At 53.7% G+C, this 27,313-nt stretch overlaps 2 protein-coding genes across 2 annotated transcripts; one reads left to right on the forward strand and one right to left on the reverse strand.

Annotated features, from left to right (window-relative positions):
- Positions 1–1,700: 1,700 nt before the first annotated feature.
- Positions 1,701–9,369, reverse strand: LOC144678042 (ras-related protein Rab-7a-like; the record flags this gene model as incomplete). The annotated part of the gene is made up of 4 exons (XM_078537970.1): positions 9,157–9,369; positions 6,257–6,383; positions 2,522–2,743; positions 1,701–1,826 (listed from the first exon to the last, which is right to left on the reverse strand). Coding segments are annotated over exons 1-4 (528 nt in total), but the record flags the coding sequence as incomplete, so codon positions are not given.
- A 5,694-nt stretch (positions 9,370–15,063) lies between these two features.
- Positions 15,064–27,313, forward strand: LOC144678041 (cyclin-dependent kinase 20). The gene is made up of 6 exons (XM_078537968.1): positions 15,064–15,359; positions 16,753–16,866; positions 21,612–21,800; positions 23,415–23,536; positions 25,231–25,293; positions 27,023–27,313. Exons 1-6 carry the CDS (start codon positions 15,285–15,287, stop codon positions 27,198–27,200), a joined length of 741 nt encoding a protein of 246 aa, XP_078394094.1. The 5' UTR covers positions 15,064–15,284; the 3' UTR covers positions 27,201–27,313.

A 27,313-nucleotide genomic window follows, 5' to 3' on the forward strand; every position in this document is an offset into this window, starting at 1 on the left:
TGCATCTTGTAGATGGTACACACACTGCTGCCCCTGTGCGTCGGTGGTGGTGGAGGGAGTGAATGTTTGTGGATGGGGTGCTGGTCTAGCAGGGCTGCTTTGTCCTGGATGGTGTCGAGCTTCTTGAGGGTTGTGGGAGCTGCACTCATCCAGGCAAGTGGGGAGTATTCCATCACACTCCTGACTTGTGCCTTGTAGATGGTGGACAGGCTTTGGGGGGAGTCAGGAGGTGAGTTACTCACCGCAGGATTCCCAGCCTCTGACCTGCTCTTGTAGCTACAGCGTTTATATGACTAAATGCTCTTCTGTTCTGAGAGCTGTAATCTTCAATTCTTGCAAGTCATTGTTCTATCACAGTATCTTTACAGTGCAGGAGGCCATTTGGCCCATCGAGTCTGCACTGCCTCTCTGAAAGAGCATTCTACTTTGTTCCACTCTCCTGCCTTATCCCTGTAATCCTGCACGTTTTCTCTTTTCAGGTAGCAATCCAATTCCCTTTTGGATACCTTGATCGAATCTGCCTCCACCACCCACTCAGGAAGCTCGTCCCAGACTCCGACCACCCTCTGGGTGAAAAAAAAACTTTCCCCCTCATCACATTTACTCCTTTTGCCAATTATTTTGAATCTGTGCCCTCTAGCTCTTGACGTCCTCTTGAGTGGGAACAGTTTCTCACTATTTACCCTCAGGATCTTGAATATCTCTAACAGGTCTCCTCCCAGCCTTCTCTTCTCCAAGGAAAAACAGTCCCCCACCTCTCCAATCTATCCTCATAGCTACAGCTCACATTCACTCCCTCCACCACCGACGCACAGGGGCAGCAGTGTGTGTGTACCATCGACAAGATGCACTGCAGCAACTCACCAAGGCTCCTTCGACAGCGCCGCCCAAACCCACGACCGCTACCACCTAGAAGGACAAGGGCAGCAGACACATGGGGAACACCACCACCTGCAAGTTCCCCTCCGAGCCACTCACCATCCCGACTTGGAAACATATCGGCCGGGAATCTTTCTTGTGAATCTCCTCTGTACTCTCTCCAATGCCTTCACATCCTCCCTCAAGAATGGCGATCCAGGACTGGACGCAGTGCTCCAGATGAGGACTAGCTAGTGTCTTATACATGTTTAACATGACCCCCTTACTCTTGCACTCAATGCCCTTAATAAAGCCTAAGATACTATATAGGCCTTATTAACTGCTCCCTCAACATGCTTTAATGACCTATGTACGCATACACCGAGGTCCCTCTGTACCTGCACCTCCTTTAAAAGCTCCCCCTTTATTTTACACTGTCTGACCATATCTTTCCTGCCAAAACAAATCACCTCACACTTCCCTGCATCGAACTTCACCTGCCACTGAATGTATGGAAACGAAAGTTCAATTTCAGATTCTAACCAAATTACTGACCCAGGTTCAACAGAGGTTTCGCAGCACTTTCCCAAAAATAAAACACACAGCCCCTGGCCTCCGATGATTGCCCAACCATCGGCCATCCTTCATGCTCGAACCGCGCGGCGGGAAATTCGACTTGGGGAGGCATCGCTTCGGAGCCCGCTCGGGCGGAGAGCGTGGGTCAGTACGTTAACGTTCGGCTGCCCGCTGAGTGACCCCCCTCCGTCACCTCGAGGGGAGGCTTTCCCCCCGATTCCTCCCCCCCCCCACCCCCCCGTCTCGGCTCCAAGAGACCCCCTCACCCGTTTCAACGCGAGCCGCACGCACTCTCGAAACGCCTCCTCGACGTTCAGGGCCTCCTTCACGCTGGTCTCGACGTAGGCCAGCCTGTGCGCTTTACACCAGTCCTCCGCCATCTTGGTGGAGACCTGAGGGGACGGAGAGCGGCAATTGAGCCCACTCATTGTGGGTGAAAAGAGAAACAAATGCGAGTGAATTCTGCACCCCCCTCCCCGCACCCCACTCATCCCTCAAAGGCCCTGACTTTACATGGGGCGCAGCTCTATAAGCTCAGGCTAATAGGTGGCAAGTAACTAATGACCATCTCCAACAAGAGAGAATCTAACCATCACCCCTTGACGTTCAATGGCATTACCATCACTGAATCCCCCCACTATCAACATCCTGGGGGTTACCATTGACCAGAAACTGAACTGGACCCAGCCATATAAATACTGTGGCTACAAGAGCAGCTCAGAGGCTGGGAATCCTGCAGTGAGTAACTCACCCCCTGACTCCCCAAAGCCTGTCCACCATCTACAAGGCACAAGTCAGGAGTGTGATGGGACACTCCCCACTTGCCTGGGTGAGTGCGGCTCCCACAACACTCAAGAAGCTCGACACCGTCCAGGACAAAGCAGCCCCCGCTCGATCGGCACCCCATCCACAAACATTCACTCCCTCCACCCCCGACGCACAGGGGCAGCAGTGTGTGTGCCATCTACAAGATGCACTGCAGCAACTTGCGAAGCATCTGCAGTCGAATAGCTAGCTGACGTGTGACCCGCGAGGGAGAGAGGGGCACAATGTAAATCATCGACTGGCAGGGGTCTCCACCTCTTACCTCCCTGATGCTGCTCAGATCAGTCTTATTGCCGATGACAACGAAAGGAAAGCCATCAGGGTCCCTGGTATCAGCCTGGATAATAAACTCCTTCCGCCAGGCATCCAGCGCCCGGAAGGAGGCTTCCGAGGTCACGTCGAACACCAGGATGCAGCAGTTCACGCCCCTGTACAGCACCGACCCCAGTGACTGGAAGCGCTCAGTCCCAGCGGTGTCCCACACCTGGAGGGGAGGGAGAAAGCATTTAGATCACAGAACCCTAACCCCTGTGGCCTCCTCACCCTATCTCTGTAACCCCCTACACCCCTCCCTATCTCTGTCACCTCCTCCAGCCCCTACACCCCTCCCTATCTCTGTAACCCCCTCCAGCCCCTACACCCCTCCCTATCTCTGTAACCTCCTCCAGCCCCTACAACCCTCCCTATCTCTGTAACCTCCTCCAGCCCCTACAACCCTCCCTATCTCTGTAACCTCCTCCAGCCCCTACACCCCTCCCTATCTCTGTAACCTCCTCCAGCCCCTACAACCCTCCCTATCTCTGTAACCTCCTCCAGCCCCTACACCCCTGCCTATCTCTGTAACCTCCTCCAGCCCCTACACCCCTCCCTATCTCTGTAACCTAGTCCAGCCCCTACAACCCTCCCTATCTCTGTAACCTCCTCCAGCCCCTACACCCCTCCCTATCTCTGTAACCTCCTCCAGCCCCTACACCCCTCCCTATCTCTGTAACCTCCTCCAGCCCCTACAACCCTCCCTATCTCTGTAACCTCCTCCAGCACTTACACCCCTCCCTATCTCTGTAACCTCCTCCAGTCCCTACAACCCTCCCTATCTCTGTAACCCCCTCCAGCACCTACAACCCTTCCTATCTCTGTAACCTCCTCCAGCCCCTACAACCCTCCCTATCTCTGTAACCTTCTCCAGCCCCTACAACCCTATCTCTGTAACCTCCTCCAGCCCCTACAACCCTCCCTATCTCTGTAACCTCCTCCAGCACTTACACCCCTCCGTATCTCTGTAACCTCCTCCAGTCCCTACAACCCTCCCTATCTCTGTAACCCCCTTCAGCCCCTACAACCCTCCCTATCTCTGTAACCTCCTCCAGCCCCTACAACCCTCCCTATCTCTGTAACCCCCTCCAGCCCCTACAACCTTCCCTATCTCTGTAACCCCCTCCAGCTCCTACAACCCTCCCTATCTCTGTAACCTCCTCCAGCCCCTACAACCCTCCCTATCTCTGTAACCTCCTCCAGTCCCTACACCCCTCCCTATCTCTGTAACCTCCTCCAGCCCCTACACCCCTCCCTATCTCTGTAACCTCCTCCAGCCCCTACACCCCACCCTATCTCTGTAACCTCCTCCAGCCCCCTACATCCCTCCCTATCTCTGTAACATCCTCCAGCCCCTACAACCCTCCCTACCTCTGTAACCTCCTACAGCCCTCCCGATCTCTGTAGCCTCCTCCAGCCCCTACAACCCTCCCTATGTCTGTAACCTCCTCCAGCCCCTACAACCCTCCCTATTTCTGTAACCTCCTCCAGCCCCTACAACCCTCCCTATCTCTCTAACCACCTCCAGCCCCTACAATCCTCCCTATCTCTGTAACCCCTTCCAACCCCCTACAACCCTCCCTATCTCTGTAACCTCCTACAGCCCTCCGAGATCTCTGCGCTCCTCCAATTCCGGCCTCTCGAGCATCCCCCGATTCCCATCGCTCCACCATTGGCGGCCGTGCCTTCAGCTGCCTGGGGCCTTAAGCTCTGGAATTCCACCCCCCCCCACAAAACCTCTCCACCTCTCTCTCAGTCTATCTCTCTCTCTCTTTCTCTCCTCCTTTAAGACACTCGCGTAAAGCACCTTTGATCGGGATTTTGGTGGTCTCTCCCACATGTGTCTCAATGTCAAAGCTTTGATGGATTCACAGTACTGTTTGCGTATTTATATTGCACTTTTCATAACCACCAGACATCTCAAAAAGAGTTTTACAGCATTGTGGGGATGCGATGGCGTGGTGGTATTGTCACTGGACTAGTAATCCAAAGACCCAGGGTAATGCTCTGTGGACCTGAGTTCGAATCCCACCAAGGCAGATGGTGGTATTTGAATTCAATAAAAATCTGGAATTAAAAGTCTAATGGTGACCAGGAAACCATCGCCGACTGTTGTAAAAACCCACCTGGTTCACTAATGCCCCTTTAGGACAGGAAACCTGCCTTACCTCCACGTGACTCCAGACCCCCAGCCCTGAGGAAGCCAGTTGTATCAAACCACTACAAAGTCTCAAAAAAAAAAAGGAATGAAACCGGACGGACACAGGCGCTGGGAGGTGTACCTACACCACACGGGGACTGCAGCGATTCAAGAAGGCGGCTCACCCACCACCTTCTCGAGGGGCAGTTAGGGATGGGCAATAAACGCTGGGCCCAGCCAGCGACGCCCACATCCCATCAATGAATAATTTTTTTTAAAAAACAGCCCGTGAGGTATTCCTTTGAAGTGTAGCCACTGTTGTAATAGGAAACGCGGCAGCCAAAATGCGCACAGCAAGACCCCAGGACCAGCGAGGTTTAATATCTATCGGATCTGATAATATTTGGATCCGATTTTTGGAGAGGTCAATTGAAGGGTAGCTATTGGCCAGGATTCTACCTGTTTTTCCTCAAAACAGCGCCACGGGATCTTGATTGAATGTCTCACCCACAAAGCGGCACCTCCGGCAGTGCCGCACTCCCTTGGTACGGTGTCAGGTTTATGTGCTCAGGCCATGGGGTGGGACTTAAAGCCAGGAACCTCGTGATTTGGAGGCAAGCGTTTTACCAACGGAGTCAGGGACGACACCACGGGGATTGTTGTCATTCACAGCGCTACACAAACAAAAACAAAAAACTACCGCGGACGCTGGAAATCCAAAACAAAAACAGAATTACCTGGAAAAACCCAGCAGGTCCGGCAGCATCGGCGGAGAAGAAAAGAGTCGACGTTTCGAGTCCTCATGACCCTTCAGCAGAGCTGAGTAAAGTTAGGAGAGGGGTGAAATATAAGCTGGTTTAAAGGTGGGGCAAACAGCAGGAGAGAAATGGGAAAGCAACGAAGGTGAACAAGGCAGAAGGGAGACACGGAAATCCTGTCGGAGAGCAGAGCAGTACTTCTTCAAGGTAGGCATTTCCTGAAGAGGAGTGGCAGTCAATTAAACACAGAGATTAAAAACAAAAAGCTACACAAATAGTTGTTTGGTAGTTCAGAACTTGAGTATTGCTGGGGGATAAAAAGGGGACATGTCGAAGTTTTTCAACCTGCACTCAGCAGGATATTCGCAAGAATACCAGTGTAAGGGGAAAACAATGATTTATACTGCATGTGAAGAGCACTCTCTTCACAAGCAGTATAAATTGTTGTTTCCTTGCGAGTGTCCTGATGAGTGCAAGATGAAAAACTTCGACATGTCCCCTTTTTCAGCAGCAGTAATTGTACAGTTTTTTTTAAAAATCAGTTCACTGGCTTCCTTCAGGGAACCCTTGCCAGGTCTGGGTCGCTACCGGACTCCAGTTTCAAACCAACCGGGTTGACTCTGGACTGCGCACCCCACCCCCCCCAGCGCCCCCCCGAGGGAGCCTAGCGCGCCACTCGGTTGCAAGCTGCACCCTCGGGTGTCCAGGCAGGGCCGGCTTGCTCTGGTCGCGGGCCCGGGCGGTCAGAAATGAGGAAGAGGGGCAAGCCGCCCTTCCCCATACAAACCTGCACGGTGATATTTTTGCCGTCCAGGGTGACGTCCCGGATGAGAAAGTCCGCCCCGATCGTCGCTTTGTAGAAGTTGCTGTAGCGCCTGTTCACGTACAGGTTCATGAGGGCCGACTTGCCCACTCTGAAAACAAGGCCGACAAACAAGCGGGGGTTACACAGTGCGATCCCGCGACACGCCACCCCCCGAGCTCGGGCAGCTTCGCCCGGTCTCCTCCGGTCCGCGGGCATTCTGCTAACAAAGGCAAGGAAGTCAGGCTGGACTCGTACGGGACACTGGTTAGGCCCCAACCGGAGGATTGCGTCCAGCTCTGGGGGCGGGGGGGGGTGGGGGGCGGCTGCACACTTTAGGAAAGGTGTGAAGGCTTTGCAGACTGAGAGAGAGATAGAGCGCGAGAGAGGATTCACGAGAATGGTTCCAGGGATGAGGTCTTGTGGCGCAGTGGGTTAGTGTCCCTACCCCTGGACCAGAAGCTCCAGGTTCAAGTCCCACTTCAAGTCTTGACAGCCATGGAAGGTGTGTTCATAACGTGGCTTACGTCTGATGGCAGGCGGTAAGGGCGGAAGAGTTTCCTGGTCAGCCGTACTGCAGGAGGCAATGGCAAACCACCACAGTACTAAGCGGGGTCTTGGACCCATCCAACGGAACCCCAACACCCTCTTAGGGCACGGTACCTGCAGGAGGTGGTGGCCCCCAGGGATGAGGGGACTTCAGTTCTGCGGAGAGACTGGAGAAGCTGGGACTGTTCTCCTTGGAGAAGAGGATTTGATGGAGGTGTTCAAAATCCCGATGGGCGGGTCTGGGACAGAGCGGACAGGGAGAAACTGTTCCTATTGGTGGAAGGATCGAGAAGCAGAGGGATACGGATTTAAGGCGATCGGCAAAAGAAGCAATGGAGACGCGAGGAGAAACTTTTTCACGCAACGAGTTGTTAAGATCTGGAATGCACAGCCCTGTCCCTAATATCTCCTTACGTGGCACAGTGTTTGATTTATACTCTGGGAAGCATATTTTACCACCTAAACCGGTTCAATATAAATGCAGGTTGTTATATAACAACACACCATGTGTTACTGGGTATGACACCATATATATTATATAATTACACATGGTGTGTTACTGAGTATAATGCTATATATATTATATAACACCATGTATATATAATACACCCAGCGCTATTGGGTATAACATTGTATATTATATAACACACCGTGCGACACTGGGTGTAACGCTGTGTATGTTATATGTTATGGCACAGCTGATGGTAAATGCTGAGCCGCTCAAATCCCAAAGGGAAACTTGAAACAACTGTAACAACTGTTTTGCAATTTGTATAAATTTCGAGATGCATGCCTTGAATTCAGTAGTAATAAGACCACTGAGTCTTATAGGTTTCTTACAAAACTAAATTAAACCTTTATTAAGAGAAGACATGAAATTAAGTACATACATAGATCTACAAATTGCTGCTATGATAACTTCCAACTCCCCTAGTTAATCTAATTCCCAGTTACTCTTTTGTTAAGGCAACAGTAAGGCACGTAGATTTTAAAAGACCCAGGCAAAGAAACACGCTACCCTGAACAATCCAGTTCAAAGTGAGTTTTCTTAACTTCAGTTCTTTGTTGACAGCAGCTTGAGGCTTAGATGCTGGAGGCATTTCACACGTGTTAGATCTTAAAATGCCTTCCCTTACGCACAGCCTTCACTCCTTTACACATGTTTTCCCCTTTGAATGCAAATTCCCATTGTTTCACTATGTCTTTGGGCTTTACCTCTCTAATAATAAAAAAAATCCTCTCATAGTACTAATTTTACCAGTAATCTTTGGGAAAAATAAAGACACAGTTTCTCAACTTCCCCTGGCTCGGTGAAACATTTTACCCCTCCTTTGAAATCAATCTAGTGCGGTTTATTTAAAAATGCAAATGTTCCCTTTTCCCCTATGTTTATCTACATAACATTTCAAATCTAGTTTATCTTCTGTTACGTCAAAGCCTTCAGACCAACTGCCTTTAATTCAATGAAGTCTCACACTCATAGACACAGACCCCACTATTACTCTACAATAAATTCCAAGAACATTATGAAAATTATTGTATCTTCCTGACATATAACACACCACGCGTTACTAGGTATAACACTGTAGAATATATAACACACCATATGTCACTAAGTATAACGCTGTGTGTTACTGGGTATAACGGTGTGTATATTATACAATAACACACCATGTGTTAACAGGTACACTATATTTTATATAATAACACCGTGCGTCACTGGGTACAACACTATATTATATAATAACACACTGTGCATTACTAGGTTTAACACTGTATATATTATATAATAACACATCGTGCATTACTGGGTATAAAATTGTGTATATTATATAATAACACACCATGCGTTACTGGGTATAACACTATATATTATATAATAACACTATTATATAATAACACCATGTGTTACTGGGTATAATGCTGTGTATTATATAATAACACACTGTCTGTAACTTGGTATAACACTATTATATAATAACACACCATGTGTAACTGGGTCTAACGGTATATATATATATATATATATAACACACCGCATGTTACTGGGTATAACACTGTATATATTATATAATAACATATCGTGCGTTACTGGGTATAACGCTGTATATATTATATAATAGCACACCATGTGTAACTGGGTCTAACACCATATATATATAAAACACACTGCACGTTACTGGGTCTAATAGTTGTGTGTGTTATGATACACTGTGCGTTACTGGGCTGAAGCTCCTGTCCGTCACAGGTACACCAGGTATTAATTCTCACACTGGGTGGAGGGAGGATGTGGGTGTTTAAAATGGTGATACCCCCCTCCGTTGAACAGTTCTTACCCGGAGTTTCCCAGAAGGACGACCTTCAGCTGGATTTGCTTCCGCATGGACATCTTCCGGTCTGGCACCGTGGCCACAGGAGGTCTGAAAAGAGAGTGCAAGGCCGTGGGTTACCGGGCACAACGTAACTGGGTCACTCAAATCGTTGGCGGGATCTTGCTGTGTGCAAAGCGAACGTCACATTTGCCCAGGTAGCAAGTCTATTTGGAAGCAGAGTGGGATGTTCCGAGAGTGTGGCTTGGAAAGAGACAACTTGCGCATTGGTGACGTTAGTTGAAGGATAAATATTCGGGACCCTGGGAAGATCTTCCTCTTTCACCCCACCTTTCTTCAAAAAGTGTGGCTGTGGGGATCTTTTATGTTCACGCGAGAGGGCTGCTTGTCCAAACGATGGGCCCAATTACAGCGCAGCGCTCCTTCAGCCCCAGCACTGACCCACTGACAGTGCGGCGCTCCCTCAGCATTGACCCTCCGACACTGCGGCGCTCCCTCGGCACTGACCCTCCGACAGCGCGGCGCTCCCTCAGCACTGACCCTCCGACAGTGCGGCACTCCCTCAGCACTGACCCTCCGACAGTGCGCTGCTCCCTCAGCACTGACCCTCTGACAGCACGGCGCTCCCTCAGTAACAACCCTCCGATAGCGCGGCGCTCCCTCAGCACTGACCCTCCGACAGCGCTGCGCTCCCTCAGCGCTGACCCTCCGACAGCGCCGACCCTCCGACAGCGCCGCGCTCCCTCGGCACCAACCCTCTGACAGTGCGGCGCTCCCTCAGCACTGACCCTCCGACAGTGCGGCGCTCCCTCAGCACTGACCCTTGGTTGGGATGGAGGTGAAGGACAGAGTTCGTACAGGGAGATTCTTGATTAACCTGCTAAAATTAACTAATAACAGTCTGCATATATGCAAATCACCCTCATGCCTTTTAATCATGTACTCGGATGCAACTAGCAATAAACCCACCACTTAACCTTAACATGTTTCCATGCTAATTAACTAAGACGAAACATTTGCATATCAGCAATTGCAAATTGTCCAATTCTGCTCTCCAATGGGCGCAGGAGGGGTTAAAATCGCTCCTTCGTGGAGGGTCACATTTACAAATATTCACTCAGTTTCGAAGACCCTTGTTACCTCCAACATCACTCAATGTCAGTAAATATCTATACATTGCACTGGCTTCCCCCACACACAGCCACCCTTCACCATCAACATTAAATAAAAAGCCTAGTTGAAAAAGCAAATCAGAATTGAGTTAAACGTTCAATTGAGGGGAGGAGGAGGAGGAGAGACAGCGAAACCAGTCCTCGTTCTGTTGTGAAATTAAAATTGAATCGAAAATGTGAAGGTTAGTTTAAGAAGACAAAATAAAACACCCCTGTCTCCCCTCTGAATGGACAAGAGAGCCTGAATTAGTGCAATATAATATATAGAGAGAGAGTTGAGGAAGCCCAATTGCCCCCTAAGCCACCCTTGGTCGAAAAGCTTGCAAAGTTTTGTTACAGAGAGAGCGAACGAGAAACCCTTTTAGGCAATTTTCTTAAATGGAGAGAACAACACGTCTATATAAAGTGCATCTTGGTTGCAGAGGGTAGGCTCGCCTGCCCCTTACCCGCAATAGAAAACTTTCTCCTTTCCTCTAACTTGTTAAAAAGTTTCAGGGGCAGTTGAGCTGCTTCCGGGTTTTGTTTGCTTCTTTTCAGATGGATTCCTGCTCCGGACCCCTGACTTGGACAGAATTGGGAACTCCTGTCCAGCCACTTGAGGCGGTATTTAAGGGTCCCGAGGGTGTGATGTGTTGTTCTCCTTGAGGTGGGAATGACTTTTAAGGGACAGGAACTGGACTTTTGGTCTCTTCATGGGGAGTGGCTCAGCCACAGACCACACCTCCTTGAATTCATATCCAGCCCCAGCCCAAGGCAGGGTGAGTCTTGGCAGGTAAAGTGTGACTCCGGGCCAACGAGCTGAGTTGGAAATCTCCCTTCACTGTCTCTGGGTCAAAATCCTGGAACTCCCTCCCTCACAGCGCAAGTAGGTGTACCTACACCACATGGGACTGCAGCCCCTACAACCCTCCCTATCTCTGTAACCTCCTCCAGCCCCTACACCCCTCCCTATCTCTGTAACCTCCTCCAGCCCCTACAACCCTCCCTATCTCTGTAACCTCCTCCAGCCCCTACACCCCTCCCTATCTCTGTAACCTCCTCGAGACCCTACAACCCTCCCTATCTCTGTAACCTCCTCGAGACCCTACAACCCTCCCTATCTCTGTAACCTCCTCCAGCCCCCTACAACCCTCCCTATCTCTGTAGCCTCCTCCAGCCCCTACAACCCTCCCTATCTCTGTAACCTCCTCCGGCCCCTACAACCCTCCCTATCTCTGTAACCTCCTCCAGCCCCTACAACCCTCCTTATCTCTGTAACCTCCTCCAGACCCTACAACCCTATCTCTGTAACCTCCTCCAGCCCCTACAACCCTCCCTATCTCTGTAACCTCCTCCAGGCCCTACAACCCTCCCTATCTCTGTAACCTCCTCCGGCCCCTACAACCCTCCCTATCTCTGTAACCTCCTCCAGCCCCTACAACCCTCCCTATCTCTGTAACCTCCTCCAGGCCCTACAACCCTCCCTATCTCTGTAACCTTCTCCAGCCCCTACAACCCTCCCTATTTCTGTAACCTCCTACAACCCTCCCTATCTCTGTAACCTTCTCCAGCCCCTACAACCCTCCCTATCTCCGTAACCTCCTCCAGACCCTACAACCCTCCCTATTTCTGTAACCTCCTACAACCCTCCCTATCTCTGTAACCTCCTCCAGGCCCTACAACCCTCCCTATCTCTGTAACCTCCTCCAGCCCCTACAACCCTCCCTATCTCTGTAACCTCCTCCGGCCCCTACAACCCTCCCTATCTCTGTAACCTCCTCCAGCCCCTACAACCCTCCCTATCTCTGTAACCTCCTCCAGCAGCTACACCCCTCCCTATCTCTGTGACCTCCTCCAGCCCCTACAACCCTCCCTATCTCTGTAACCTCCTCCAGCCCCTACAACCCTCCCTATCTCTGTGAGCTCCTCCAGCCCCTACAACCCTCCCTATCTCTGTAACCTCCTCCAGCCCTTACAACCGTCCTTATCTCTGTAACCTCCTCCAGCCCCTACAACCCTCCCTATCTCTGTAACCTCCTACAACCCTCCCTATCTCTGTGACCTCCTCCAGCCCCTACAACCCTCCCTATCTCTGTAACCTCCTACAACCCTCCCTATCTCTGTAACCTCCTCCAGCCCCTACAACCCTCCCTATCTCTGTAACCTCCTCCAGGCCCTACAACCCTCCCTATCTCTGTAACCTACTCCAGACCCTACAACCCTCCCTATTTCTGTAACCTCCTACAACCCTCCCTATCTCTGTAACCTCCTCCAGCCCCTACAACCCTCCCTATCTCTGTAACCTCCTCCAGGCCCTACAACCCTCCCTATCTCTGTAACCTACTCCAGACCCTACAACCCTCCCTATTTCTGTAACCTCCTACAACCCTCCCTATCTCTGTAACCTCCTCCAGCCCCTACAACCCTCCCTATCTCTGTGAGCTCCTCCAGCCCCTACAACCCTCCCTATCTCTGTAACCTCCTCCAGCCCCTACAACCCTCCCTATCTCTGTAACCTCCTCTGGCCCCTACAACCCTCCCTATCTCTGTAACCTCCTCCAGGCCCTACAACCCTCCCTATCTCTGTAACCTCCTTCAGGCCCTACAACCCTCCCTATCTCTGTAACCTCCTCCAGCCCCTACAACCCTCCCTATCTCTGTAACCTCCTCCAGGCCTTACAACCCTCCCTATCTCTGTAATCTCCTCCAGACCCTACAACTCTCCCTATTTCTGTAACCTCCTACAACCCTCCCTATCTCTGTAACCTCCTCCAGCAGCTACACCCCTCCCTATCTCTGTGACCTCCTCCAGCCCCTACAACCCTCCCTATCTCTGTAACCTCCTCCAGCCCCTACAACCCTCCCTATCTCTGTGAGCTCCTCCAGCCCCTACAACCCTCCCTATCTCTGTAACCTCCTCCAGCCCCTACAACCGTCCTTATCTCTGTAACCTCCTCCAGCCCCTACAACCCTCCCTATCTCTGTAACCTCCTACAACCCTCCCTATCTCTGTGACCTCCTCCAGCCCCTACAACCCTCCCTATCTCTGTAACCTCCTACAACCCTCCCTATCTCTGTAACCTCCTCCAGCCCCTACAACCCTCCCTATCTCTGTAACCTCCTCCAGGCCCTACAACCCTCCCTATCTCTGTAACCTCCTCCAGGCCCTACAACCCTCCCTATCTCTGTAACCTACTCCAGACCCTACAACCCTCCCTATTTCTGTAACCTCCTACAACCCTCCCTATCTCTGTAACCTTCTCCAGCTCCTACAACCCTCCCTATTTCTGTAACCTCCTACAACCCTCCCTATCTCTGTAACCTTCTCCAGCCCCTACAACCCTCCCTATTTCTGTAACCTCCTCCAGACCCTACAACCCTCCCTATCTCTGTAACCTCCTCCAGCAGCTACACCCCTCCCTATCTCTGTAACCTCCTCCAGCCCCTACAACCCTCCCTATCTCTGTGACCTCCTCCAGCCCCTACAACCCTCCCTATCTCTGTAACCTCCTACAACCCTCCCTATCTCTGTAACCTCCTCCAGGCCCTACAACCCTCCCTATCTCTGTAACCTCCTCCAGGCCCTACAACCCTATCTCTGTAACCTCCTCCAGCCCCTACAACCCTCCCTATCTCTGTGACCTCCTCCAGCCCCTACAACCCTCCCTATCTCTGTAACCTCCTCCAGCCCCCTACAACCCTCCCTATCTCTGTAACCTCCTCCAGCCCCCTACAACCCTCCCTATCTCTGTAACCCTCCTCCAGCCCCTACAACCCTCCCTATCTCTGTAAACTCCTCCAGCCCCCTACAACCCTCCGAGATCTCTGCTCTCCTCCCATTCCGACCTCTCGAGCATCTCTCGATTCGCATCGCTCTACCATCGGCGGCCATGCCTTCAGCTGCCTGGGGAGGGGGCCTAAGCTCTGGAATTCCCTCCCTAAGCCTCTCCGCACCCCCCGCTCCCCGCCTGTCTCTCCCTCTCCCCCTTTAAGAGGCTCCCAAAAAACTGACTTCTTGTTCACTGGTCCCGAATATCAGCTCCTGTGGCTCGGCTGTTGGATTTAGTTTGATAATCGCACCTGCCTTGGGAGAAATGTTTCCCCCCAGGTTAGAGATGCTGTCCGCATTGCAAGCTGTTGTCGTGAACATGTTCCACGTCACGCGTGGTCTGCCTGAAACATGTCACGCGTGGTCTGCCTGAAACATGTCACGCGTGGTCTGCCTGAAACATGTCACGCGTGGTCTGCCTGAAACATGTCACGCGTGGTCTGCCTGAAACATGTCACGCGTGGTCTGCCTGAAACATGTCACGCGTGGTCTGCCTGAAACATGTCACGCGTGGTCTGCCTGAAACATGTCACGCGTGGTCTGCCTGTAACATGTCACGCGTGGTCTGCCTGTAACATGTCACGCGTGGTCTGCCTGAAGACAGGTCCTTGGCTGGTTGTCGGTTGGCGCTTCACCCTGAGCCATTTTTATTTTACCAGTGGTAACTTGGCCATCACCTTCTGGTCTCGGTGGGTTGTGGGGGTGGGGGTGGGGGGTACATTTATCCCCTGGGGTGTATGTCCCTTTCAGGGGGCGGGGCTTAAGCAGAGGATGGAGAGGCGATGACGCAACCCAGCAGTGACGGCGTACGTGGTGCAATGACGCCAACCAGCAATGTGACGTCACACATGAATGGAAGCGCAATGACGCCACCGAAGTGCGGAAGCGCGCCGACGTCACCAATGTGTGTAAGCGCCATGACGCGACACGAGAGGGAGCGCGGTGACGTCATCCAGGCCCAGCCGTGTTGGCCTCTTTTGGGGTAGCGGTGGCCTGGAGGCAGCCGGCGCGTCGACGTCACCGCGAGCCGTTGACGACGGAACGTCGGCACCGAGGCCCCGCCCCGCCCTGCCTCCAACCGCCAACCCCGTCCCCATGGCGACCCGCGGCCTAGCGCGCAGGCCTCAGGGCCTCTCCTTCGCCGCCGCGGCCTGATGGAGCAATACAACATCCTGGGGCGGATCGGGGAGGGGGCTCACGGCATCGTCTTCAAGGCCAAACATATTGAGGTGATCGGGAAGGGCAGGACCCGGGAGGCAGGGCGGAGGGACCCGGGGGTCTCAACCTGCCTCACAGCCTCAAATCCGCCCTCATCCCAGAGCTCCCCCTTCACCCCGGACCCTGCCCCCCATCACGCTTAACCCCGGAGCCCGGCCCCCTGAGCCCCGCCCCTCACCCCCCTGCCCCTTCACCCCAGAGCCCCGCCCCCTCACCCCAGAGCCCCGCCCCCTCACCCCAGAGCCCCCCCCCCCCTTCACCCCGGACCCTGCCCCCCTTCACCCCTGCACGCTTAACCCCGGAGCCCGGCCCCCTGACCCCAGAGCCGCGCCCTTGACCCCAAAGCCCCGCCCCCTCACCCCATAGCCCCGCCCCTTCACCCCGGACCCCTGCCCACTTCACCCTGGAGCCCTGCCCTGCCTCAATCTGCCCCCCGCCCCTCCTCACCCTGGAGCCCCGCCCCCTCACCCCGGACCCTTGACCCCGGAGCCCCGCCCCCTCACCGTGCCCCCACCCTCTCCCGATTCCCCCCCCCAACATCCGGTACCTCACCTTGAAACCTCACCTTGTCCAGTACCTCACCCTGAACACCCCCCTCATTATAGTTCCTCACAATGGACATTACCCTGAACCCCTCCTCACCCTAGACCCCCCCCCCACGCGGACACCCCACCCCCGGGTCACTCCAGACCCCCGCTCTCCCCAGACTCGCACCCCTCACCCCAGGCGCTCTCCCCCCAATGTTGGGCTGAGTTTGGGATGTTGGGACCCTCCCAGGACACAGGGCAGAAACCTACATTTGCCGCCTGGCACCAGTGGCCCCTCTGCCATGGGTGACCAGTGATTTGTGATGTCCGTGCTCCCTCAGCACCGAACCTCCAACGGCACAGTGCTCCGGCGGCGCAGTGCTCCCTCAGCGCCGAGCCTTCCTCGGTGCGGTGCTCCCTCAGCGCCGAGCCTAACTCGGTGCGGCGCTCCCTCAGCACCGAGCCTCCCTCGGTGCGGCGCTCCCTCAGCGCCCAGCCTCACTCGGTGCGGCGCTCCCTCAGCGCCCAGCCTCCCTCGGTGCGCTGCTCCCTCAGCACCGATCCTCCCTCGATGCGGCGCTCCCTCAGCGCTGAGCCTCCCTCGGTGCGCTGCTCCCTCAGCACCGAGCCTCCCTCGGTGTGGCGCTCCCTAAGCACCGATCCTCCCTCGGTGCGCTGCTCCCTCAGTGCAGCACTCCCTCAGTACTGACTGGTTTATGGAGCTCGAGTCTGAGGAGTAGGGACTCAAACTGACAACTTTCTGACTCAATGACAAGAGAGTGGGCCCCACTGAGCAATGTCTGCCACCTTGTGGGCTACTGGGGACTTTATTTCCAGTCACTGGCCCCTTGCTCAGATTCTTCTTTTTGTTCTCTAGACGGGGGAGACGGTCGCCTTGAAGAAAGTGGCTCTGCGGAAGCTTGAGGATGGAATTCCCAACCAGGCACTGCGAGAGATTAAAGCTCTTCAGGAAATCGAGGATAATCAGTATGTGAGTACGGTGTAGAGGGAGCTTCACTCTGTATCTAACCCCGTACTGTACCTGTCCTGGGAGTGTTTGATGGGGACAGTGTAGAGGGAGCTTTACTCTGTATATAACCCCGTGCTGTTCCTGTCCTGGGAGTGTTTGATGGGGACGGTGTAGATGGAGCTTTACTCTGTATCTAACCCCGTGCTGTACCTGTCCTGGGAGTGTTTGATGGGGACGGTGTAGAAGGAGCTTTACTCTGTATCTAACCCCGTGCTGTACCTGTCCTGGGAGTGTTTGATGGGGACGGTGTAGAGGGAGCTTTACTCTGTATCTAACCCCGTGCTGTACCTGTCCTGGGAGTGTTTGATGGGGACAGTGCAGAGGGAGATTTACTCCGTATCTAACCCCATGCTTTACTGGATGTGTCTGGAGTCCTAAGTTTCCTGGCACAGGGTTTGAAGAATGACAGTCTGACAGGAGTCAGTCGCCACTCTGTGTGTTTTGCTGTATCCTTGCACTTGACTCAATAGCCACCCACATCACAAGATGCTCTGTGCAGTGTTGCAGCAACTTGCCAGATCCCAGCAGCCGGGAGTGGAGATATGATATACTTGATGCCTGCTATAGAAATACTTGTTAATTCTCTGCCTGTATTCCGACAACTCAGTACATCTCATTCACCCAGCCCCTCCAACTTCCGCTGAACCACATGGGCGCCCAGTTAGGTAACACAAAAAATCTCTTCCTTCTTTCCAAATCTCTCTTTCTCTCTCTCTTCTCCTTAAAAGCGAACTCTTTGACCGAGCTTTTAGCGACTTGTCCCTAATGTCATGTTTTTGGTAATGATATAAAAGCACTAATCGCTCATAAGGACTGGTCTAAACACATTGTGCATTCAGTTACTGAGATTAGGCATGTGAGAACATATATACATGGATAGAAAGCTTGAAGACATCAGCAGCAGAGCTGTGTGTGCTGTGTTCTGCTCACAGGCCAAAGTGAAACTGAGACTGGATCACATGATACACATCCCTTTTAGTGATGTCATGCTGCTATTCCTTATTTCATATTACAACATCCCTCTTTTTAAAGATACTTTTTTCACCCCCCTTCCAAAGAAGTATAATTATTGGACTCGAGACGTCAACTGTACTCTTCTCCGCCGATGCTGCCAGACCTGCTGAGTTTTTCTAGATATTTCTGTTTCTGTTTTTATTTACACTACACGTTTAGTTACCATTACATGAGTGTGTAGAGCTGGTGAATCTGAGTCTCTGAAGCGTGGAGGTAACCTGGTACGCCCAGATCTCTGAATGCTAACCTTGTCTGGAGGTGTCCTTCATTGCTCACTGACCTGGGGGATTGTCATCCTTGGATGTTGCCCGTGGTTGTATTTTGAATCTTGTCCTCGATGTACTAGGATGGGACTGGACGGTGGTTGAGGAGCTGGAATGGATCTGATTTGTCTTTGGTTACGTTCCACCTTTGTGAGTTTTTTTGTGTGTAATGACTACCTTCATAGGACCAGACAAATCCTAGTTATTTCGGCTGGTTGCCATGCCCCTCCTGGGTGCGAACTTTTTGCCCCAACTGTAAACTTGGCAGTTATGTACCTGCATTTTTATTGTGCACATTCATCTTCCCTTGTAGCTTTAAGAGCCGCTCTTTCGTTTCTGAGAGAGTAGAATGGGTAAGAATAGGCAAATTGATATGCACTGGTCTCCTGAGCATGATCTCTCCCCGTGATGGAATAGTTGCACTGACAAATGTCGCTCTCAGATCTAACGTTGCAACGTGTCCATCTTGCTTGGTCTGCCTGTATTTGAGATTTAGGGATTTCACTGTGTGCTTCATTTGATCAGCGAGGCTGTTAGAGCTAGGGTAATGTGGGGAAGAAGCAGTGCGATCAATATTCCATTTCTCCTGAAACGGCTCACCAATAAATTGTGGACCGTTATCCGTAATGATTTCTCTAGGCACACCAAGTAAACTGAAAATAGCACCTAGTGTGTGTGACAGTTGTGCTTGACGTGTTGTGCAATTTTCGAATAATGGGTTACTTGGTAAAGCAGTCGACCATGACAATGAAGTCAGTGCCATGAGCGTGAAAGAGGCCGGATGCAATTTTGGACCAAGAATGGGAAGGAACTTCATGTGGAATCAATGGTTCTTTGTGCCGACTTGGCTTGTGCACTTGATATGCTTCACACTTCTTGACAACGCCTTCAATGTCATTGCTCATACCCGGCCATTAGACGGTCTCCGTTGCGAGTCTTCCTGTCTGATCTATATCCACGTGTGAATGATGAAGTTGTTGAAGAATATCAGGTCCCATAGACTCTGGTATGATGGCCTGTCTGCCTTCAAAAAATGACTCCCCGGGAGTTGCCTAGCTCATCCCGACAAGGCCAAAATGGCGTTGCGTGTTTGTGGACACGCTGAATTGAATCAGGCCGTCCTTCGATGGTGGTTTAACCGCAGTTTCTGTCATGTGGAATCTTTCGCCGTTTCCTCTTGCAGCGGCTGCCATTTGCAGTGCACAGAATGTACCGGATCAATTGGCGGACTTGCATTCTCCTGCAAGCGTAACATTGCAGCTCCCTTGAAACTGCCAATTTTGTCGAGACGTTCTGGATATTTCGACGTTGGGTCGTGAACTGAGATGTTAAGAGTAGTTTAGAGTAGTGCCGGTAAACCTACAATCGCCGAGCCTTTAGTTTCCACAGTGTAGGACGTCTGTGACTCGGGAGGATTTACTATACTTGCACTCCAGGACTGTGGATCCTGCACATGGAATCAGTGAGCCATTATACGCTGCGAATTGCACAGCAGTAGGTTTTGTCATGGCTTCCATGTCTGTGGATCTGTGCCTTTTAGAATTCGCAGGGATAGTATGTCAGCACTTGCCAATCTTGGCCAATGACGAGAAGTTACCAACTTTCTTCGGATAGATAATTTGAATCTTGGCAAACTCTTTGGATGGTGTGACGGTGCCTATGTTTTCCACAAGACTGGCAGTGTGAAACCCGTCCACCGCTCCTCATCTCGTGGTGCACCACGTCATCATTTTCTGGTTTGTCGGTTACCTCCTGTATATGTTTCCGACGGGATACTGGACGGCCATTCATGTTGTGCGGAAGGTCCCCATTGTGCACGGTCTGTTCGGATCGGTGCACGGCTCTTTGCAGCTGCACCAGCCTTTGCTCTAGTGCCCTGCCGCTGCCAATGGCCCTTTCCGCCACATGCCTTTCAGAATTGGCGGGGAGCTGGGCATTTCCCTGATGCATGCACCTTCCACATGCCTTGTTAGGTTTGGGTGTTCCAGTGAGGGTGTCAACACTTGGGGTTGTACTCAGGAGCAGTAAGCTTCATCGACCTGCGAGGCTCACTTTGTACCTGGATCCATCCTTGAGTGCCTCTTTGACGCTATACGTTTTGGGCTTGTCCAGCAGATCGTTCCGGAGTGCTTCCACGGGAGTGGATGTGATCACCAACTCAACAATTCCGTCTGCTAGCTCTGCGTTTTGAAAAATCACAGTACCTACCCTTTTCCCTGCATCTGCTGACCAAAGTGGCCTACGGATTTGAATGACGTGGACTCCAATCGATTGATTCAGAAGGTTAACCTGACTCTGAACCGGTCTTCCAATGTGGCTCGTAGCTTTTGGGGATCGTTTCGCTCTCCTGCGGTTAACCCTGACGTGCTCAGCCTGTGTGGGCCTTCGTTCCCGATTGCTTGGTGAATTTTTATGGCTTGCATGTCTGGCTCAGACACGCCTGAGTCGAGAAACCGTAGCTCCGTCCACTCGCCTCTCCCCACTTTTTGAACGTGTTGAATTCGGATTTGCATCCCAATTCAAACTGGGGAATTTTGTGGGCATTCCGACGATATCTCTTTGACCTTCCTTCTTCCGTACTACCTGGAATGAGTGTCGCTGTAGCTGCTTTTGCCCGCATTTCTGAAGCTCCGCATGTTATAATCTCAACCTTCTCCGGCCGGACTTTTTTGGGGTTTTTTTTAAACTCTCCCTCGCTCGCTATCGATCCGGCCCACGCCCTGGTCGCTGGCCTTTCCCCGGGTCGAGCTACCCTGGTCCTCCCGACGCGCTGTCCCACTCGCTGAACTGACAGGCCACGTGCACTGCAATCTCACCACGAGGGGTCCACCTACTTGCCAGCTCTTTGTTGGAGCTCTACCCCTGCACTGCGTCTTCAGAGCTTTTCTGTGCAGTCACCGCGTTTGCGTTTTCAACACTCTCTCCGGTGCCGCAATCTGTGGTCTGACCAAAACGTCGAGGGTCGCCTCATACCATGTAACATGATCGAAGGATGTTCACCATGTCGTACCTGCGCTTAATCTCTGCTGCCAGACTGTTTGAGCACCGCTGAGCGCTATGTCACGTTTTTATAATGATATAGAGGTACCGACCGCCCATAAGGGATGGTGTAAATACGAGGTGGGTTAATTTGTTGAGACTAGGCACATGAGAACATATATACATGGATTGGTGAGCTGCAGAGCTGTGTGTGTGGTGTTCTGCTTACTGGCCCAAAGTGAAACTGAGACTGGATCACATGACACACTTCCCTTCCAGTGATGACATGCTGCTATCCTTTAAAGGGCTGTGTGTGGGGCTCAGGGTCGATTTTTTTTTTTGTTGTCTGAGTTACAATCCTGTGACGTGCCTTGCGATGATGTTTTGCAGTAGAAGCCATTTTCGTGTTCGAGGTTCATTGTGAGCTCCCGCCTCTTCTGCCCGCTCCAGGTGGTGAAGCTGAAGGACGTTTTCCCCCACGGGACCGGGTTCGTGCTGGTGTTCGAGTACATGCTCTCCGACCTGTCGGAGGTCATCCGCAACTCCGACTGGCCCCTCACCGAGTCGCAGGTCAAAGGTTACATGATGATGCTGCTCAAGGGAGTGACCTTTTGCCATCAGAACTCCATCATGCACAGGGTGAGAAACTGGCTCCTCGCCCGCGAACTGTACCCTCTCTCTTTTCAGTTCCCCTCTCTCACGTGGAAGGCAGAGACGTGGTGGGTTTTGGTGGGCTATTCGACTGCAGAAGGCATGGCTAGAGACACACCCCTCCAATGTTGGGAACCTTTCTCAGCACGGGTTGGGGTGGATCCCCAGGAGAGGTGTTCAGGAGAGGTCTGGCTGGTTTGCCGGCTTAACATTCGCTGCACCCTTTATAACCCAGCGGTCGACCAGTTCTCACCCCACCCCACCCCAGCTCTGGCCTGCACTGGTTGAGGTTACTTGAGGGAAATTGGGCTGCAGATCTCAATTACCTGCGTGCCTCAGTGACTCTCAGCCTCAAGTAGCCAGAAACAGTGTCAGTTGTGGCTCAGTGGGTCCCATCATCGCCTCGGAGTCAGGAGGTTGTGGTTCAAATCCCACTCCAGAGACTGAACCACAATAATCTGGTCTGACGCCCCTAGTGCAGAGTTGCCGCACTGTCGGAGGGTCAGTGCTGAGGGAGCACCGCTCTGTCGGGATGGTCAGTGCTGAGGGAGCGCCGCATTGTCGGAGGGTCAGTACTGAAGGAGTGCCGCACTGTTTGGGGGAGTGCTGCACTGTGGGAGGGTCAGCACTGAGGGAGCGCCGCACTGTGGGAGGGTCAGTGCTGAGGGAGCGCCGCACTGTCGGAGGGTCAGTGCTGAGGGAGCGCCGCACTGTCGGAGGGTCAGTGCTGAGGGAGCGCCGCACTGTCGGAGGGTCGGTGCCGAGGGAGCACCGCGCTGTCGGAGTGTCAGTGCCAAGGAAGCGCCGCGCTGTCGGAGGTTCAGTGCTGAGGGAGCGCCGCACTGTCGGAGGGTCAGTGCTGAGGGAGCGCCGCACTGTCGGAGGGTCAGTGCTGAGGGAGCGCCGCACTGTCGGAGGGTCGGTGCCGAGGGAGCGCCGCACTGTGGGAGGGTCAGTGCTGAGGGAGCGCCGCACTGTGGGAGGGTCAGTGCTGAGGGAGCGCCGCACTGTCGGAGGGTCGGTGCCGAGGGAGCGCCGCACTGTCGGAGGGTCAGTGCTGAGGGAGCGCCGCACTGTCGGAGGGTCAGTGCTGAGGGAGCGCCGCACTGTTGGAGGGTCAGTGCTGAGGGAGCGCCGCAACGTCGGAGGGTCAGTGCTGAGGGAGCGCCGCAACGTCGGAGGGTCAGTGCTGAGGGAGCGCCGCAACGTCGGAGGGTCAGTGCTGAGGGAGCGCCGCACTGTCGGAGGGTCAGTGCTGAGGGAGCGCCGCACTGTCGGAGGGTCAGTGCCGAGGGAGTGCCGCACTGTCGGAGGTTCAGTGCCGAGGGAGCGCCGCACTGTCAGAGGGTCAGTGCTGAGGGAGCGCCGCACTGTCGGAGGTTCAGTGCCGAGGGAGCGCCGCACTGTCGGAAGGTCAGTGCTGAGGGAGCGCCGCACTGTCGGAGGGTCAGTGCTGAGGGAACGCCAGTCAACCGAATCCCACCCCTCCCTCTGTCACTCCCAGTTCCGCACCCCAGGCTCTGGTTCCACGATGAGAAGGTTTGAGGTTTTCCATACTGTCAGAACAATGGAGTTTTTAACCTGTCCACTTGTCTCGTGCAGGATCTGAAACCAGCCAACCTGCTGATCAGTTCGACAGGACACCTGAAAATCGCAGATTTTGGCCTGGCACGGGTTTTCTCCAATGAAGGCAACAGACTCTACAGCCACCAGGTGGCTACACGGTGAGAGGCAGAAAGTACTTGCATTTCTGTAGCGCCTTCCACCCCCTCAATTTATCCCAAAGTGCTTCACAGCCAGCGAAGTACTTACTGAAGAGCAGTCATTGTTTTAAGGCAGGAAGCGCAGCACAGCGAGCCCACGCAAACAGAGAACGAACGGATCGGTGGAGGACTAAATATTGACCCGCCGATCACCGAGGAATACTCCCCGGGTTTAGCGACATTTACATCCGTCTAAAAGGCTGTTTAACGTTTCACCAGGAACAGGTTCCCTCAGTATTCACCATCCGACAGTGCGGCGCACCCTCAGCACTGACCTTCCGACAGTGCGGCGCACCCTCAGTATTCACCCTCCGACAGTGCGGCGCTCCCTCAGCACTGACCCTCCGACAGTGCGGCGCTCCCTCAGTATTCACCCTCTGACAGTGCGGCGCTCCCTCAGTATTCACCCTCCGACAGTGCGGCGCTCCCTCAGCACTGACCCTCCGACAGTGCGGCGCTCCCTCAGCACTGACCCTCCGACAGTGCGGCGCTCCCTCAGCACTGACCCTCCGACGGTGCGGCGCTCCCTCAGCACTGACCCTCCGACAGTGCGGCGCTCCCTCAGCACTGACCCTCCGACAGTGCGGCGCTCCCTCAGCACTGACCCTCCGACAGTGCGGCGCTCCCTCAGCACTGACCCTCCGACAGTGCGGCGCTCCCTCAGCACTGACCCTCCGACAGTGCGGCGCTCCCTCAGCACTGACTGTCCGGCGCCCGCTTGCCGCTGGCCCCTGCCCAGCCAGCCCTGCACCCACCACGTGTCTCATCAGAGGATACTGGACGGGAGGAGGAGACCTTTCAGCCCCTTCATCAATTCACTTAACCTTTGAAAGAACCATCCCAGTCAGTCCCAACGGCATCTATGGAGAGAGAAACAGGTAGAATGTTTCGAGTTGAATAACTCTTCTTTAGAACGAAGACGGGTTCTAAAGAAGAGTCAGACGGATTGGCAATGTTAAATCTGTTTCTCTCTCTCTACGGACACTGCCAGACCTGCTGACCTTTCCAGCGCTTTCTCTATTCGTTCCAGATTTACGGCATCCACTGTATTTTGTTTTTGTCCCATTAGTACAGCCCCCTCCCCACCGCCCCGGCTCTTTCCCTGTAGCTCTGCAAATATTTTCCCGACAATCAATTCTCCCATTCCCCCCACTTTTGAACGTTCCTATTGAATCTGCTTCCACCGCCCTTTCAGGCAGCGCCTTCCAGATCACAACAACTCGCTGGGTCAAAAACATTCTCCTCACCTCCTCCCCCCCTCTGGATCTTTCACCGATTCTCTTCAATCTGTGTCCCCCAACCCTCTCTGGTTACCGACCCTCCCGCCACTGGAAACTCCTCATTTAATCTATTGAAAGCCCTTGTGCTTTTGAATGCCTCGAGTCAATCGGCCTCCTCCCACCCCCCGCCATCCTCTTTTTACCTTCTCTGCTCGAATGAGAACAGTCCCAGGTTCACCAGTCTCTCCCCATGAACTGAAGTCCCCTCATCCCCGGGGACGTTCTGGTAAATCCCCGACACCAGCCAGCAGGTTAACTAACAGTGGGTAAACGATAGACTACAAACACTCTCGCAGGAGAGAGCTGCACTGTCAGATCCACAGGCCTGGCCGCATGTGGTGCCCATCCAGTTACGTCTTTTGTCCTACATTGCAGGTGGTACCGAGCCCCGGAGCTGCTTTATGGAGCTCGTAGATATGATGAAGGTGTGGATATTTGGTAAGATGCTCTGTTCCCTGGTCCAGCAACCCCACAAAAAAGGTCATACTTCCTTCAGCTTAAGTTAGTAAGTAAAGTAGGAAGAAGGTGAAAAGATCATGGTTGCCCCCATCAAACACTCCCAGGGCCGGTACAGCACGGGGTTAGATACAGAGTAAAGCTCCCTCTACACCGTCCCCATCAAACACTCCCAGGACAGGTACAGCACGGGGTTAGATACAGAGTAAAGCTCCCTCTACACTGTCCCCATCAAACACTCCCAGGACAGGTACAGCACGGGGTTAGATACAGAGTAAAGCTCCCTCTACACAGTCCCCATCAAACACTCCCAGGACAGGTACAGCACGGGGTTAGATACAGAGTAAATCTCCCTCTACACCGTCCCCATCAAACACTCCCAGGGCAGGTACAGCACGGGGTTAGATACAGAGTAAAGCTCCCTCTACACCGTCCCCATCAAACACTCCCAGGACAGGTACAGCATGGGGTTAGATACAGAGTAAAGCTCCCTCTACACTGTCCCCATCAAACACTCCCAGGACAGGTACAGCACGGGGTTAGATACAGAGTAAAGCTCCCTCTACACTGTCCCCATCAAACACTCCCAGGACAGGTACAACACGGGGTTAGATACAGAGTAAAGCTCCCTCTACGCCGTCCCCATCAAACACTCCCAGGGCAGGTACAGCACGGGGTTAGATACACAGTAAAGCTCATTCTATCTCGCCCTGACCAGGGCAGCAGTAAAGAATTTAGAATTTATTCCTTTGCCCTTGTGTTAGGGATGAAGGGGGGGAGGGGAGGCGCAAAATAAAGTCAGCTCTGTTTCCTGCACCTGACCACAGTCCAGTGAGCTCCGCTGAAAGTGCACTGGAGTCCGCTCAGCCTGACTGATCCAGGCAGCCAAACTGCTGGTGTGGGCCGCACATGTGATCGATGCCCCCTTGGGTGCAGGACAGAGTGGGGGTGGCAGCCATGACCAGCGGAACCACTACCCCTCCCGGCAGGAGCCCAGGCCTTCAGCAGGGGAGGGGGGCTTGGGCGGGGTTGGGGTGTTGGGTGGGAGGGGTGTTGGGTGGGAGGGGTGGTGGGGAGGGGGGGTTGGGCGGGAGGGGTGTTGGGTGGGAGGGGTGGTGGGGAGGGGGGGTTGGGTGGGGGGGTGGTGGGGAGGGGGGGTTGGGCGGGAGGGGGGGTTGGGTGGGAGGGGTGGTGGGGAGGGGGGTTGTTGGGTGGGAGGGTTGGTGGGGAGGGGGGGAGGGTTGGGTGGGCAGGAGGGGTGGTGGGGAGGGAGGGGGGGTTGGGTTGGCGGGAGGGCTGGTGGGGAGGGAGGGAGGGTTGGGTGGGCAGGAGGGGTGGTGGGGAGGGAGGGGGGGTTGGGTTGGCGGGAGGGCTGGTGGGGAGGGAGGGAGGGTTGGGTGGGCAGGAGGGGTGGTGGGGAGGGAGGGGGGTTGGGTTGGCGGGAGGGCTGGTGGGGAGGGAGGGAGGGTTGGGTGGGCAGGAGGGGTGGTGGGGAGGGAGGGGGGGTTGGGTTGGCGGGAGGGCTGGTGGGGAGGGAGGGGGGTGTTGGGTGGGCAGGAGGGGTGGTGGGGAGGGAGGGGGGGTTGGGTGGGAGGAGTGTGGGGGGGTTTGGGTGGGAGGGGTTGGGTGGTCGGGTGGTGGGGTGGGTGGTGGGGGTGTGTTGGAAGATCGAGCAGTCTGCTCACCCCTGCTGTGGTTCTCCTCTCCCCAGGGCTGTGGGCTGCATATTCGGGGAGCTCCTGAACAACTCGCCGCTGTTCCCTGGCGAGAATGACATTGAACAGCTCTGCTGCGTCCTGCGGGTGCTCGGGACACCCAACCAGAGGACCTGGCCAGTAAGCCATTCACTGACTCCTTTAGAAGGATATGTCGAGCTCGGAGCGAGCTGAGGGCAGATTTGCCAGAAAGATCCCTGGACTCTGAAGAGGGATTAAATACAAACTCGGCTTGTGGTCCCTGGAACTGAGGTGGTTCAGTCGGTGATTTGACTGAAGTTTCAAGA

Source organism: Cetorhinus maximus, unplaced genomic scaffold (genome assembly GCF_964194155.1).
Source record: "Cetorhinus maximus unplaced genomic scaffold, sCetMax3.hap1.1 HAP1_SCAFFOLD_3475, whole genome shotgun sequence".
NCBI lineage: Eukaryota > Metazoa > Chordata > Chondrichthyes > Lamniformes > Cetorhinidae > Cetorhinus > Cetorhinus maximus.